This window comes from Pipistrellus kuhlii, unplaced genomic scaffold, assembly GCF_014108245.1.
Source record: "Pipistrellus kuhlii isolate mPipKuh1 unplaced genomic scaffold, mPipKuh1.p scaffold_m20_p_2, whole genome shotgun sequence".
NCBI lineage: Eukaryota > Metazoa > Chordata > Mammalia > Chiroptera > Vespertilionidae > Pipistrellus > Pipistrellus kuhlii.
This window is the reverse complement of record NW_023425515.1, coordinates 119,635,144-119,650,447: the sequence shown is the minus strand read 5'-3', so window position 1 is coordinate 119,650,447 and position 15,304 is coordinate 119,635,144. Positions and strand designations below refer to the sequence as shown.

The 15,304-nt window shown below is 42.8% G+C and overlaps 1 protein-coding gene across 5 annotated transcripts in view; it reads right to left on the bottom strand.

Moving 5' to 3' along the window:
* JARID2 (jumonji and AT-rich interaction domain containing 2) overlaps positions 1-15,304 on the bottom strand; it is a 284,195-nt gene that overhangs the window by 48,188 nt on the left and 220,703 nt on the right. For all 5 annotated transcript variants that reach the window (XM_036448052.2, XM_036448054.2, XM_036448051.2 and 2 more), the window contains one exon: positions 5,695-5,871. In XM_036448052.2, the coding sequence (XP_036303945.1) occupies positions 5,695-5,871 (177 nt within the window). The remainder of the gene's footprint in view (positions 1-5,694; positions 5,872-15,304) is intronic.

Genomic DNA, 15,304 nt, shown 5'->3' with positions numbered 1-15,304 from the left:
TAGATAGATATTGATCTAATAGAGGCCCGATGCACAAAATTCGTGCCTTGGGAGAGAGGGGTTCCTCAACCTTGCCTGCACCCTTTCCAATCTAGGACCCCTTAGGGGATGTCCAACTGCCAGTAGGATATCCCACTCACAATCCGGACTGCCTGCCTGCCTGATTGGCCCTAACCACTTCTGCCTGCCAGCCTAATCACCCCCCTACCTTCCTGATTGACGCTTAACTACTCCCCTGCCAGACCGATTGCATCCAACTACCCTCCCCTGCCAGCCTGGTTGTTGCTAACTGCCCTCCCCTGCTGGCCATCTTGTGGCAGCCATCTGATACAAGGGAATGATGGTCAATTTGCATATCACCTCTTTATTATAGACAGATTTTTTTTTTTTTTTTTTAAATTTCAGAGAGGAAGGGAGAGGAAGGGAGAGATAGAAATAACAATGAAGAGAGCGAATCACTGATTGGCTGCCCCCTGAATGGGCTCCTCTGGGGACTGAGACCACAATCCGGGCATGTGCCCTGCCTGGGAATCGAACCATGACCTCCCTGGTTCATAGTTCAGTGCTCAACCACTGAACCACCACAGCTGGACTCTGTGCATTTCGTTCCCCACATTTCAGTGAAGAGATCCTCCTGAGAGAGAATACAGATGTTCTAAACTTCCTGACATGACTCAACATCCCTGGCATACAAAGTAGGGAAAAACACCAAGAGAAATACCATTACACAGAAACACAAAACAGCAACAGCAGTTTGCTCTGCACTTTCCTGTGTGAAGAGTCAACAATTTTGAGGCCCTGCTTGACATCACACAATTATTATACCTTCATCCAGGTTATTCTTCTTAGAAAATCTTCACCTAGATCAGAAATCAAAAGGAAATGCAGATGATCTGTCTCTAGGTTTTCCTTTTTGGAAAATAAGGCATGGCAGGGAAAGGAAGAGCCCAGCCCTTATCTCATTCACAAACTGGGCCCCACCTTTTCTTTCCTCACAGGCAGAGAACTCACTTTCATCTCAAGAACAGTACCAACGCTCATCAGGTATCCCCTCAAATAAGAGAATGGCAGTGAGGGGTAGGAGCAGCACAAGAGGCAGGACAAGAGCATCATGGGTCACCTGATGTTACCAGTGTCACACTCTGGGCTTTCTAATGCATTCTGGGTAGTGGCAAGTCCAACTGCTCACGTGCATGACTCAGGTGCTTTCTGACACCAGCCCAAATCATTAGGAGGCAATTAGGTATCAGCACCTTGCAAATCTAACCAAGCTTGAAGCTCAGCAGGTGCCCTCAGAAACTGAGAAAAAGGTTCAATTTTCTAAACAGGAAGGCAGCCTCTTCTGAACCCCAGACAGAACCAACAAGGGCAGATCCTGGTAAACCTGGGTCTAACATGTTTCTCATATACAAAATCAACTACCATCTATCCACTTTCTTTAAAGATAAAGGTACTAGTCCAACGCCAGGTAAACCCCTTCTGAACGTCCACTGAGAACTTCCCATCACAGGTGAACCCTGTAGCAGTTACCTGTTTCATTACGTCATCATACATCACATTTAAACAAACACCCTGTTTGATAGCTCATTAGAGGCCCCGTGCACAAAATTTGGGCACAAGTGCTTTTCCAAGGCCTGGCCAGCGATCGAAGTGTAACATCTGGCGTAGAAGGACAGGTTCCATCTGACCTCTGGGCCTGGGCTGCACTGGGCCCCAGGGCCTCCACACACCCCCCTCTACCTAAGTCAAGGCACCTGAGTCCCCACACGGAGATGCAGTTTGAGTGCAGCCGGAAGCTGCGGACCAGGGCACACTGGGCCCCCAGTAGCACTGCACAGAACCCAAGCAGGTAGCACGCTCTCTCCTGGCTGGCCTCATAGACCGGCTCCTGTGCAAACCCACAGGGAGCCCGACCTGCCCCTGCGGTCTTGGCAGCTGAGGCCCAGGCTCCTCACAGCTGCCCAGCACCTGAGCTTGAGGGCTTCCCCGGTTTGTGAGCCCTGGTGTCCCGGAGTGGTGGGAGATGAGGGGAGAGGAAGAGGGGGTTAGAGTGAGCTCGGCAGACACCCCGCATTCTCGCTGCACCTCCATCCCCGTCACCCCTGTCCCCAGGTAGCCAGCGGGAGGTTGCAACGTGTCACTGATGCACTCCATGTTTCATGCCACCCCGTTATGGTCAGCGCATGTCATAGTGAGTGATCAAACTTCTATTCTCCTCGTAGAACTCCCAAGGGGACACTTTGCCTATTAGCCTTTTATTTAAAATTCCATAACAAGAAATTTTAAGGAGTTCTGCTCTACATTTACAAAGAAATCGGACTCAGCAAAAGCAAAGGAAAAAGCAACACAAAACAAATAAACAAAACCCACAACTTCTGGCTGTTATGGTAACCTCTGCCAATGTTTGTTCTCTATTTATGACAATGACAGTAGTCAATGTAAAATTGTTATCCACTTGCCTTAGTGAGAATTCACTTCACTCTCATCTCAACACCTTCACGTAATTCCCTGTGATTTCCTTGCAGAAACTCACTGCCTCTTCACATCATAAACCCGCAGCTCATGTAAAAATACAAGTCAAAAAAAGAATATACACACATACAAAAGATCGTAAATTTTGACACTGGAAGTTGAATCTAAGAGAAGATTGTCTAATCAAACAGCAGCTCAAATAATCTGTAAAACGAAGGGAGCTGAGGACCTAAATGAAACTGCACACACAGGGGACTGCTCCACCTGATTACCACTGACTGGGGGTTCAGCAGCCCAACCACAGGCAGCGAATGAGAGGTAACATCACACAGGCCCGCTCTGCTACAGTACTGATGAAATATATGTCTACTACATGGACACAGACAGACAGGAGTCTAACTTCCTGTTTTGGTTCATATCTACTACTCTTGATTCACATTAAACAAAAAAAGTAAAACTACAAGATTAAATATTTTCTCAAGATTTTCTATTTTTAAAAGATTAAATACGTTCTCAATATTTTCTTTTTTTTAAAAACCCTACAAGTCTCCCTCTTGCTTCATTCTATCTCAGGAAGCTCATCCATCCTGACAGCTTCAGCCAACAGCTCCACAATAATAAATCCCACCTGTTCTCTGTAGTTCTTCTGTCTTTCACCATCACCACAAGCTCAAAAGGTAATAAAGTTCTTAACTAGGTACCTCTAAATCAACTCCCTCCCTAATTCCCGTTCTATTACCTTCAACCTTGCCTCTTCAGACAGTTATGAAAAGCTGACCCTTGCACTCTTCTGCATTGCTGTATGTTCTCCAGTCAAGGCTCTCAGAGGCTGTTTCCTGGATGGAATCCTTGAACTCTCGTCTTCTCTCCTTTCCCTTCAAACTAAACCCTGCTGCTGGAGTAATCATTCTGACCCTGATCTGTTTCATCTTACTGCCACATCTAAAATCATCAATAGCTCCCTATTCTCTATATCTGAATTCTTCCTCCTGTCTAGCAGGGCGCATGTTCTCAACGCTACCCTGTGGTTCCCAGTTACCCCAAAGTGGACCCTCAAACTAGTGGGTCAATGTGCCACCATTCCACAACTAGATTAATATTCCACATTCTCCAGTTTATGTGGACTTTCACGGGTCATCTCTACACCTATACCTGCATTCCAAATCACGTATACAGCTCTTTCAACTATCAAGATAACTTGGTGATCATACTCAGATAAAAACTTTATCCTGACCCTGGCCAGGTAGCTCAATTGATTAGAGCATTGTCACCATACGCCAAGGTCGAGGGTTTGATTCCTAATCAGGGCACATACTGTATAAGTCAAGACTGCTGTGGCTTAGTTGGGCATCATCCCATGCACCAGGAGGCTGCCTGTTCGATTTAAGGTCAAGCTCACATGTCTGGGTTGTGGGCTTGATCCCCAGTAGGGGGGGGGGGGGGGGTGTGTGTGTGCAAGAGGCAGCAGCAGATCAATGTTTCTTTCTCTCCTCCCTTCCTTCTGTGAAAATCAATAAACTATTATTTTTTAAATATTTTAAAAAACAGAATCATCCAACAAATGCATTAAAAAGTGGAACAACAAATTGTTTCTTTCTCGCCCTCAAATCAAAAACAAAAAATTATTAAACGCAACCAAAATTTTTTCCTAAAAGGTTAAAAAGAAGTCACCATTTTTTTATTTTATTTTTTTAATTTATGCTCTGGGATTATTAACCACATCACCCCAATTAAATTCTAAATCTTTAAGATGTGAGTCTCATCTTTACCATGTTTATAGACCATTTAAAAAACAAGCAAAAGCAAGAAGTGAGAAAGACAAACAATCACTAAATTGACAAAGTAGAGAAGTCCAACCACAATGAGAGGCAGACAGGTTCCCAGCGTGTCTAAGCTATGCCCGTCTTGAACCTCTATTGCTCATTGAGTCCAGAAAAATACCCGGTGCACCGTGCATAGCGTGGAGAAAAATGAGAAATGTTTCTTTCTTTCCTTCAATCTCTAATGGCAGCAGTGACTTTCTACCAATTGTACACAATGCTCCCTACCTCACAGAGTCTCTGAGTCCTACATGAACGGCAATATCTAGCAGAGTTCCAAATAGGAGCTCAAGAGAAAACAGCCATCAGATCTCCTACCCCACTGTCATTGCTTCACTCTGATTTTTTTTACTTTCTTTCCCTCGCCCCAGGCTAATTCAGTTCTCTATCCAGTCCTCTCAACACCACCTGGCCATATTTCCATCTGTGCCTCCTCATTTTTGTACTGTATCCCTGTTATTTACATTGCCATGACCAACTTTTGGCTAGGTCATTGCCTACGATTACTGCCTTCCAAAATGTTTCCTTTTCTTCAGGTCACTTCCCTTTATCTAATCCTCATAATCAATGCCAGCTTAATCTCTTCACAACCCATCTCCAATTAAGTCACTTCCCTGTTGAAAAACCACTAGGCACTTTCTTAAGCCAACTTAAATAGTAGTTTCCTCTCTCAGAGATCAAACCTTTTATCCTACTCTTTCTATAACACTCTAGGAAAAAATCATTCTCGTTCATAATATATTTGCATTTGCCTGATTTCACAGGCTGAACAATGGTTTCCTTCCTACACTAGCTCCATCTGCTGAAATCATGGTAAGTTGATCACAAAACTTTCTTCCTGAAACCTTCTTTATCCTCTTGATTAGATGGAATCTCTTCTGATTCCTAGTATCTGCAGCTCTTAGGGAATTTATCATTCTTTCCACAGCATAACAATATCTATACTCATCTTGAAAATCTACTTAACTAGAATAGACTTGCCTCTACCTTGTAATACTAATCTCTTCACCCTTAGAGTGTCTTACACTTAGAGGACTATATAAAACTAACTACCTTTACCACTGACAAGCTATCAGTCATCTCATCTTCCTAACAGACAACCTGTTCCAACTCTCTCACCCAAAGCTTTGGATTTTATTTTTTTTTTATATATATATTTTCATTGATTTGAGAAAGAGAGGAAGTGAGAGGGAAAGAAACAATGATGTGAGAAACAATGATCAACTGCCGCCTTCTGGGGATCAAGGCCAAAACCACAGCATGTGCTCTGACCAGGAATCCAACTGGTTACTTTTGGTGCGCGGGGCACTCACCCAACTCATCCACACTGGGGTCAGGGCTTTATTTTTTATTTATTTTTTTTCCCCCCTTTTTTTTAACTCAAAATCCACACTGATCCTACCGTGCCCATTGTGGACGTGCTTGTGGGTTTTTCCTTTCCTGGGGGTTGACTGGCATGAAGATGAAGCATTGTTGGTGGCTGTCTTGACATCTTCTGTCTCATCATCTTCCTCCTCGACATCCTCCTCGTCCTGAGAGCTTCCAAAATATACCATGCTGTTGGGCAGCGCAGGAGAACCTGGGAGGTTTAAGAAAGAGGCACATCAACACAGGCCTGGATGTTCAACCTTCCAGAAGGAGAACCTACTAAATTGCACACCTAAATCTTCATGACTGAGCAGACAAAACAAAGTATTCCTCTCTGCCATTTTTTTTTATTTGTTTTTCAAATACCCTCCAGGAAATATCCTCCATCTGCGACCTTTCAACAGGCTTCAAGCAAAACTATCCCAGTAGGAGCTAAATCACCAAACATAAGAAAATAAAATTTTTAAATTTCATCTGAATAGTTCAGGGAGGGGGAAAGACCACCAAAGATTGAATTGAGCAAGAAAAATAAAATGAAATAAAATAAAATAAAATAAAATAAAATAAAATAAAATAAAATCATCTGATCACAGTGTTAAGGACAAGAGATTATTCTGGGGTTTGGCCCACAATAACTTCAATCTTCTTTCTCATAAAATATTTCTGGGAGAGCTACTAACAAGTAGCAGAAAAAGTAGTAAATTAAATATGTGAGATTCATTTCCTCTCTTGCCAGCTTTACTGTGAATGAGCTAACAATCTGGTCACATCAATAAAGATATAAGTAACCAACTTGCTCTCCTTCCCAAACGGAGATCTTACACCACAATTGTAATAGTAAAAACAATTCCTGTCCAAATTCAGTACTGTATGCTCCAACAGAAGATGGGAATGGGTCAGCAGCAGCCGGGACTGGAATGGCGAACCAAACAAACACCCATCTGCAGAAATGCTATAGAATAAATGCCTCCAGTCCCCTTCCCTTTGCTGCAGTGATGACCTTCCAATATTCAAACCCCCAAAAGTGATGAGGGTCTCACCATTGGGTGAAAATGAAACCCCCAAAGAATTTATAGGGGGAGGGGGAGAGAAGGACCTCAGTGGATAACAGAATTGGATAGTTTAACAGAAGCCATTTCCAATACTTTGCCACAATCCATCCCTCCCCCCAAATCGCAAATTTTCAACAGAAGTTTCTTAAAACTGACTTTGGGGGAAATCACTTATTCAAATAAGAGTTAGCTATATTTTCACTGGAACATGTTCTTTCTTGTTCTACGTGGTTTCACAATTAGTACAAGACTGACTATGACTAAGAAAATGGGATATCACCCATCCCAGCTTCCCAATCAGAGCTTTCAGTCAGGACTCTCCACTTATAGGTAAGTCAATACTGCTGCATCCTTCTTTCCTAAATCTACCTTTATAAGTACTTATGAAAAAGCAGAAGGAACTTTTGTCATTTACTCAGAGGGAGTTTAGCCAAAACAGGTTTGGCTCAGTGGATAGAACATTGGCCTGCGGACTGAAAGGTCCCAGGTTCAATTCCGGTCAAGGGCATGTACCTTGGTTGCGGGCACATCCCCAGAAGGGGATGTGCAAGAGGCGGCTGATCGATGTTTCTTTCTCATCGATGTTTATAGCTCTCTATTAAAAAATCGATTAAAAAATTATATATATGGAGTTTAAAGTGGAAAAAAATAAAAATTCAACCACAGGCTGCAACTCATATTAGCATGTAACATGACATAAACAATACAGGCTACATGCTATCAGAAAGACACAGTGGGAACTTTAACACTTAGAAGTTATGAACTCAGCAGTTAAATTTCTCTCTATGGTAAAATGAAAGAGGATAGATTTAATAATTCCTTCCAATTCCTTCCAGATCAAAATATCCATGTTTAATTTCTCCTGAAGAGCCTTATTACACTCTACCTCAAATGCACTGCCTGATGGCTGAAATCAGAAAGCTGGGTTAGTATCAAAAGGAGCAGGTTTCTGTGCAGACCCTGCAGTAACTTCCACAGCTGACTCTGCCATCTGTTGGAGGGAAGCAGGGTTTTGGCATGTCAGGAAGTAAGCCATCACCCCTGCCTCCCCACCGCCTTCTTCCTTCTCCCTGCAGCAGAAAATACAATAAATTCTGCAGCTGCGGTCATTTGGAAGTAATGTAAAAAGAGCGGAAAGTAAGACTCATGAAAATATTCTGTTCCAAGAGAATCAGGTAAAATCCACCAGGGACATATGAGAAAGAAGGAAGTAACGTCCACTTACAGAATCTGTAGAGGATATTTAAAAATCTCAAATGCTAAGTGAACAGCATAAGACAACAATCACATTCCTTACACTCAGGGTCAAACCAGATGGGTAATGGAGAGGCTAGCATGATGAAGGTAGGGAAGACTCCTGGGAGAAGGGACAGTGGCGGAGAAAGATCACTGCTCAGTAATGATGAACTTTGGCTGGAGGTGAGTGGACTACTAATGGCCGTTAGTTCAAATATTAGGCTGGCACCCATTCTCACCCCGGCAGGTGCCACTCAGGAACACCACTCTCCCCGGGTGTGGTTAATTCTCCTTCCAGGTTTCATGCAAGAGGCCCCTCCCAACCTATAACCTGCCTACCAGGAGCAGCCTCACGGACTGACTATTGGCTTCTCCCACTGGGAACAGGTCTCCGGAACATGAAGGAGCTCTTCATACCTGTAGCCAAACTGAAGCAAGTGGAAGAAACTAAATCCTCAGATGCTGAGAACTCCAAAGCCCTGTCACCAGGAAGCTATTGTAAACCCCTCTAAGAACCTACGGGCATGTGCATTTGCAAAGTAATGGAGAGGCAGAGCTAGCAGTCCAGGCCAGGAAAAACCGCAGCACTGCAAACTCAGCATCTTTCTCAGGGAGACAAAATCAGTAAGATCATCTCATATTTAATAAAAATCAAGGCGACAGAGAAACACTGACTATTATATGCTAATACCTAGAAAGTAACTATATAATAACCTCAACTATAAAAGAGAAAATGAAAGCATCTGAGAAGCCAAACCTAGTTATAACATTCATATGAAACATTTATTTCTTCCTACCTTAGATAAAAGCTCTATCATCTAATTTACAAATAATCTTAAAGGAGGATGAATGTGCTACACACACACACACACACACAGAGAGAGAGAGAGAGAGAGAGAGAGAGCGCTACACACACACACACACACACACACACACACACACACACACACATTGGAGAGGCTATTTTAAGATCCTAACAGCACAAAGAAGTCTGGACTATTTATCACAGGTGAAAATTATCCCATATTCCTCATTGTAGAATGGATGAGTGGGCATATTACATAATCATATTGATGTTAAGTCAACAGAAATTTAATATTTGGTATCTGAAGATAGAAGTATGTGTGTTATTAAAAAATAGTTTGCAACTTATACATCCTGGCACATAAGAGGTAAACGTCATCTCTAGAAAATTTATTACTAGGAAAATTTCATTTCAAATGTCAGATGAGGCAAACATCTGAAAAGCTTGTTATGGGTCTAGCATTCAGGAAACTGAGAATGTAGTTACAGGGATAAAAGTAACCGGACTAGAGAGCTAGAAGAGAGGTAATTGAGAACTTAAAAATGCTTCCTGAAAAGAAACCTTTCCTTTCAGCAGCAGGGCTCACCTACCACCTCCTGCAATACACCAGTAAAATTGTGAAAATAAGGGGGTCTCAGAAAGGGCTCAGCAGGCCTCGTTTTGAGTCTCACCCAGGTATTCTCAGGGGGAGACTGTCCCTGTTGAGAATGAACTGAAGTACACAAGCCCTATGCATGACAGGGAGAGAGCCTGACACACAGAACTACTTGCTATGTTTCCAGGATTTTGTTTGCGTGCGTGCGTGCGTGCGTGCGTGTGTGTGTGTTGGGGGTGGGGTGGGGCGGGCTTATCATCAATATTTTATAGAAGTGTATCAAATGTACAGTTTTCTTTTAAAATTACAGACAGATTTCTCTTCTGATTATTCAAGTGCATTAGCAAATGTGAGGGGGAAAAAGTCTAAACTTGGATCAGATGAGTGGAATCGGGAGTGGAGAATGCATCTATGCTTTGCCAAGGCCGTATTTCATTACTTTTCAGAATTAGCTGGCAATGTCTCCACAGTATTTACTGAAGTGAAAACCAAATGTTTTCATCTGGACAAAAATCAAACTGTGGTATGTTACAACCACAACAGAAATCATCTTAATCCAAAGGCTTGCTTTTGCTAATTTAGGCTGTGGTTTCTATAAAATTGGATTCTTCTCCATAAATCATGTACACATACACCCTCCTTCCCATTATCTTCCCTCCCCGGCCAGTTCTTTATCTTAACAAGCTAAACATAGCTCAGCTCTAGTTTGGAAAGACCCTAAAGGGATTCCCAGCACACCATCATTTAGCTAGGAAGTCAGATTCTGTAGCTTGACCTCATAAAGTCTGGGCTGGCTCCCCGAGTTGGCATTTTAATGATTGAGCTTTAGGATATATAAAGAGAATAGAAGTAATCACAGCCCCTACTATCATATTAAACTGAAAAACAAGACTTCAAAATCAACTTGGAGGGACTGGGTAAGGTGAGAGAGACATAGTTATTTACTGATTTCCTAAGGAGAGGAAAGCTCCAACCATTGAAACTCGAAAGTCACAGAAAAAAGCAACAACTGCCTGAGTTTATTAATCCAAGTCTGTCTGTACCAGCCACTGTTGTAGACACCAGTGACCCAAACAGACCAGACCAGATGTCTCCATTCACCCTGCCCACTCTACACACACAGTGCCCTGAAAGGCTGGACAGCTGTCACACAAGACCTTCACAACTTACAAAGGAAGTAGAATTTACCATCGGATTTCCCAAACTTCAGCTATTTCCAAACACCACCACATTATCTGCCATATCCAGATAATGGGCTTCTATTTTCTTTAAAGGAATTCTCATTCATGACTCACATGACTTATCTCCATTGTAACAGAAAATTATCACCACTTGCCATAAAGAAAAGGTAATCATGAAAATCACAACAAAATTTTAAAACGTTCAGCTAAGCTAATTTCTGATACCACCAGGAATACATGCAGCAGGGGGCTTGGGAAACAGCCCTTCAGGCCAAAGCCAAACACAAAGGGGACCCCTATTGCTTGTGGAAGAAGGAGCTGTCTGTGCAGGGAGCCCCATTCTGGGTTTGCATTTTCTTTTTCTGTACCTATGTTTAAAAAAAAAAAAAAAAAAAGCTCCACATTTGAGACCCAAAAGAGGCTGAAGTGTCAGCTCAACAGTCTCCTGAGTGTACCTGCCTGGATGACGAGCACAATGTCTTCAGCCACAGTACCTGCAATGGTCCTAAAAGCTGGAGGCAACATATGCAAAAGCACCATCGGCAATGCACACTTCAGTGATATTCGTGGGCCCACACATGGCTTCAGTGAACAACCTCATAACTATAAATTCAAACCGTCCCTTCCGCAGGTGAGAACAGAGGCAGTCGGCTTACTATCTGCTTTCCTAAATGGGAAGGTAAGCACGTTGGTAAATCTAGAGAGGTGTGGAAATGCAAAATGAATTCAAATTCTGGAACTTGGGATTAAGTGTGGGAGTAATGCCACATGAAGAGTTAGAAACCTTCAGCCACATAGGTCTTTTAAAGGTAGAAAGAAGGATGAAGTAATAACCTGCTCAGAGCATGGCCATTCTTTTCCTCTGCATTCCTCCTCTCTTCAGTCCCATTCCTGGACACAGGCCTAAGCACATGCACCCCCAGTATGGCTATCTGATCCCACATTCAGGATATGCCCCACATCCGGGCACAGCTTCTAACACCACAGACAAAGCAATGAGAACGAACCACTTTCCCTCCCAACAAGGCCACTCCTGTGCTGATGATGGGACAGCACCATGACAAAGCATCTTTTGATTAACAGCTGGAATAAGCTGGAATACTACCCTAATCATCTTTTCCACATTATTGTCTATACACATTGTTGGCTTAAAACATACACAAATACACATCCCATTAACTACAATCGGGTCTCTAGATCTCTTTATCTCAAATGAATGCACAGATCACACCACATAGCAGACAGGATGGTTGCAGCTCCCACCACTTCCACCCCTGAGTTTAGAAGTAGAACAAGAGAGGAAGTAACTTCACCAAGACCACATAGCCACTGTGAACATCAAACGCTGTGCTCTCCTCACCATGAGGTGTCCACAAATCCTAACACAGAAATGGAATACTGAGGGAAAAGTCATCTTGCATTTGGGACAAGAATAGTAGTAATTTTTGCACTGTCAGAATATCGATGCCTCAGCAGCCAGCAAACAAAGCAGGACTATACTTACTTAAAGTTTATTTTCCTCACCTGAATTTTCTACATGGATTTCAGAAGGACTAGAAAATTTAAGGGAATCTCTATAAAGTATGTGGAAATCTAGAGATGACTGGGAGCCTGTGTCCCCAGCCACTGGCAGGGAAGGGCGGGAGGGAAGGGGCTGCTTTATATTCGAGGAGGGCACAGCCTGGTCAGAGGCCAGCTGGCTGGGAGCAGGGCCAATCCTCCAAGCAAAATGTATTGGAGCCTTAACAACTGATCAAGGTCTCAGTACAATTAAAAGGGATCCATCCTCCCCCTCTCCACTTAAGAATCCCATGGTTTCATATTTCTTCATAACTAGCCTGATAAACGATCCTGGCGAATAAATCACTTGCTCAGCAAAACTCAGCCAAGAAACACACACTCTTTTGAAAAAGCAAGCACATGAGGGAAAAGCTAGTTTGATTTGAAGAAAAGAGGGTGGACACTGAAACCCTCAGGGCAGTGAGACACCATTCTGGAGCAAACTTTTATTATAACTGTTCTCAAAAATTAAGATGCAACGCCATGCAGAAGGATCCATTTAAAAAGGCTGTGTACCACTCTGAGCCTTCCTCCCAGAAGAGCTCCTATAATGTAAAACGTTCCCATTTTGCAAGGAAGTTCATTATTAGCACCACAGTGTTCCTTGCAATTGGAGATTACTTAATTGCTTTCTAGCAGGTTAATCCCCTTTCATTTTGTGACCTCTAAATCACCCCAGGCTTCTGCATTTGCCCTACTTAGAATTTATCATACTCAACACCCAAAACCAGTACTCTATCAAAATATGTGCTCCTGGCCCACCAAGTCAGCAACTGTCTTTAGAGAAAACACCACCCTTCTAATACCTGCGGTCTGTTCAGCAGGTCTTTTAGATTGTTCCTTCTAAATTTCAATTTGAACCCTCCTTCTCTCTGCTATATATGTCAGCCTAAGCCCCCTGGGAAATAGTGAAGTGCACTCGGAGGTGTCATCTGGACCTGTCTCACTCCACAAGAGCTGTGTGCTACCGACAATGCATGTCCGTCTTACAAATGAGGACACCTGGGCCGAGGCTGCAGCCTCCTGCCTGCATTCCTACAATACCCCCACATTGGGATGGCATTCCTGCAGCTGCAATTCTCCACTGAGCTGCCAGATCAACTCCCTAAAGAAAGGTTACATTAAGTCACCTCTCAGCTGAAGACCTTGGGTGGTGCTATCTTATCTAGCCCTCAGAATCCGACATATCTGACTGCCAGGTTTTACCTTGAGGCACTCTAAGCAATACACCCCAACACTAATCCATGCCTGTGCAGGCCTTCTGCCAGATTCTTTCCAAGCCCCACCTCCTCCTGCTGGCAAGGTGCATACCCCATCCCTGGCATGGCATGTGTCTACTGCTATGTTCTCTTTCACTTACCTCACTGATATGGCTTTCTTTCTTTTTTTTTTTTAGTCTTTACGTTCTCCCCTCCCCCCAAGATACTGCTTTCTTTCTTCCAGTCTGTTTTCTAGGTATCTGGCATATAAAAAGGATTGAATAAAAGCTTGCTGAATTAGTAACTGAATGACAGCTGATCACTGAAGAGTCTCTAAGACTTGGGAAACAAAGGCAGACAGTCCCAAAACAGAAAGTACTGATTCACAAAGGCCGAGATTGCGGTTCTTAACTAAGAACCCCACCCCCACCCCCACTCTGTGGCATAGCGGTTGAGCATCGACCTATGAACCAGAAGGTCATGGTTCCATAACCCATCAGGACACATGCCCAGGTTGTGGACTCAATTCCCCGTGGGGAGCATGCAGAAGGTAAGTGACCAATAATTCTCTCTCATTGTTGATGTTTCTATCTCTCCCTATCCCTTTCTCTCTAAAATCAATAAAAAATATATATTTTTGTTTAAAAAGAACATCTCCCCCCCCCCCCCCCCAACTCTCTCCATATAGCAATGCAGGACGGTGGCACCCAAGGTCAGAAGAACGAACTGTGTACTATACGGTGTGTGTGTGTGTGTGTGTGTGTGTGTGTGTGTGTGTTACCAGGAATTCCCCTTGGTAATCCACCTTGTTTGCAGGGCCCCATAAAAAGAGAAATGTAAATAACAGAATCACTTAACCTGACATTGCTCTGCTATATTAAGCTTTTTAATCTGTTAATAAACATAGTCAGGACAAAGAGAAGATGACAGAACTCATTAAGGATAACACGACTGGTGACAGAAAATCAAGTGATGGTGTGTGTATTGCTGCATTTAGCACATGGTTCATACCCCCTTCTCCCTCTTCTCTGCTTGTACCAGTGAAATATACTAATTATGTCTCTGGCTAGAGACATGTGGACCCCTTCAAAGCAGGCAAACATTGGCCCTGCTGCACTATCGATCCCTCTCCTCCCTTCAGAAATCCAGGTCATGGTAGGAAGGAGGAGAACCTTGTCAAACTTAGCCAAGAGGTCTCTGATGCCTTAAACAGATTGTTAAAAATCCCAAAAGCTTTTAATCCCTAAATGACTGACTGGCTACTGTGTTTACATATCTGCACTAATCCGAGTATTATTAATGATGTAGAAGGTTTTTCATAGAAGAGACACTGAATGGAGTTGTGGGGCGAAGGCATGGTCTTGGGCTGGCCAAGTGTCCTCCCCAAGATCTCAAGATTTATTCTCTTCCATATATTCAAATTAGTGCCAAGAAACTTACCAGTAATAGTTGGGGACTGGAGAAAAGAATGATATGTAATCCTTCAACAATACCACTTCCAGGTCTTTGATTTGATTCCAGACTTCATTTCCTATTAATATTGAGCCTATTAAAAACTGCATTCTTTACTCCTAACAGTGCTTACTGTCACCCAAGGGTGATGGAGTGATTGGACTCCTTCATGCTGGACAAAAACTTTGGACTCCTTCATGCTGGACAAAAACTTCTGACAAGCTCTATTTGATTTGAAATTCACACCAAAAAGGAACAAACATAGATAGAATGCAAGTATTATAATGGTCATGGGATTCCCAACTATTAGCTTATCCTGAAAAGACTTCAGAGAAGGCAAAGAAGTAAGTGAAGGTATGTGTCATCAGTAATTGACATAAAAAAGTGAGGAACACATCTAAATGTAATTATAAAGTCATAGATAAATGATAAGACGTCAGAAAAATAGTACAGGTATTCCTGTGACAGTATTAATTCCCATGATGCTGGATAGTTAGGGTATAAAAGTAAAAAAAAAAAAAAATGCAATTCTAATTCAGGGAGTGAAACATCACATATGCACAC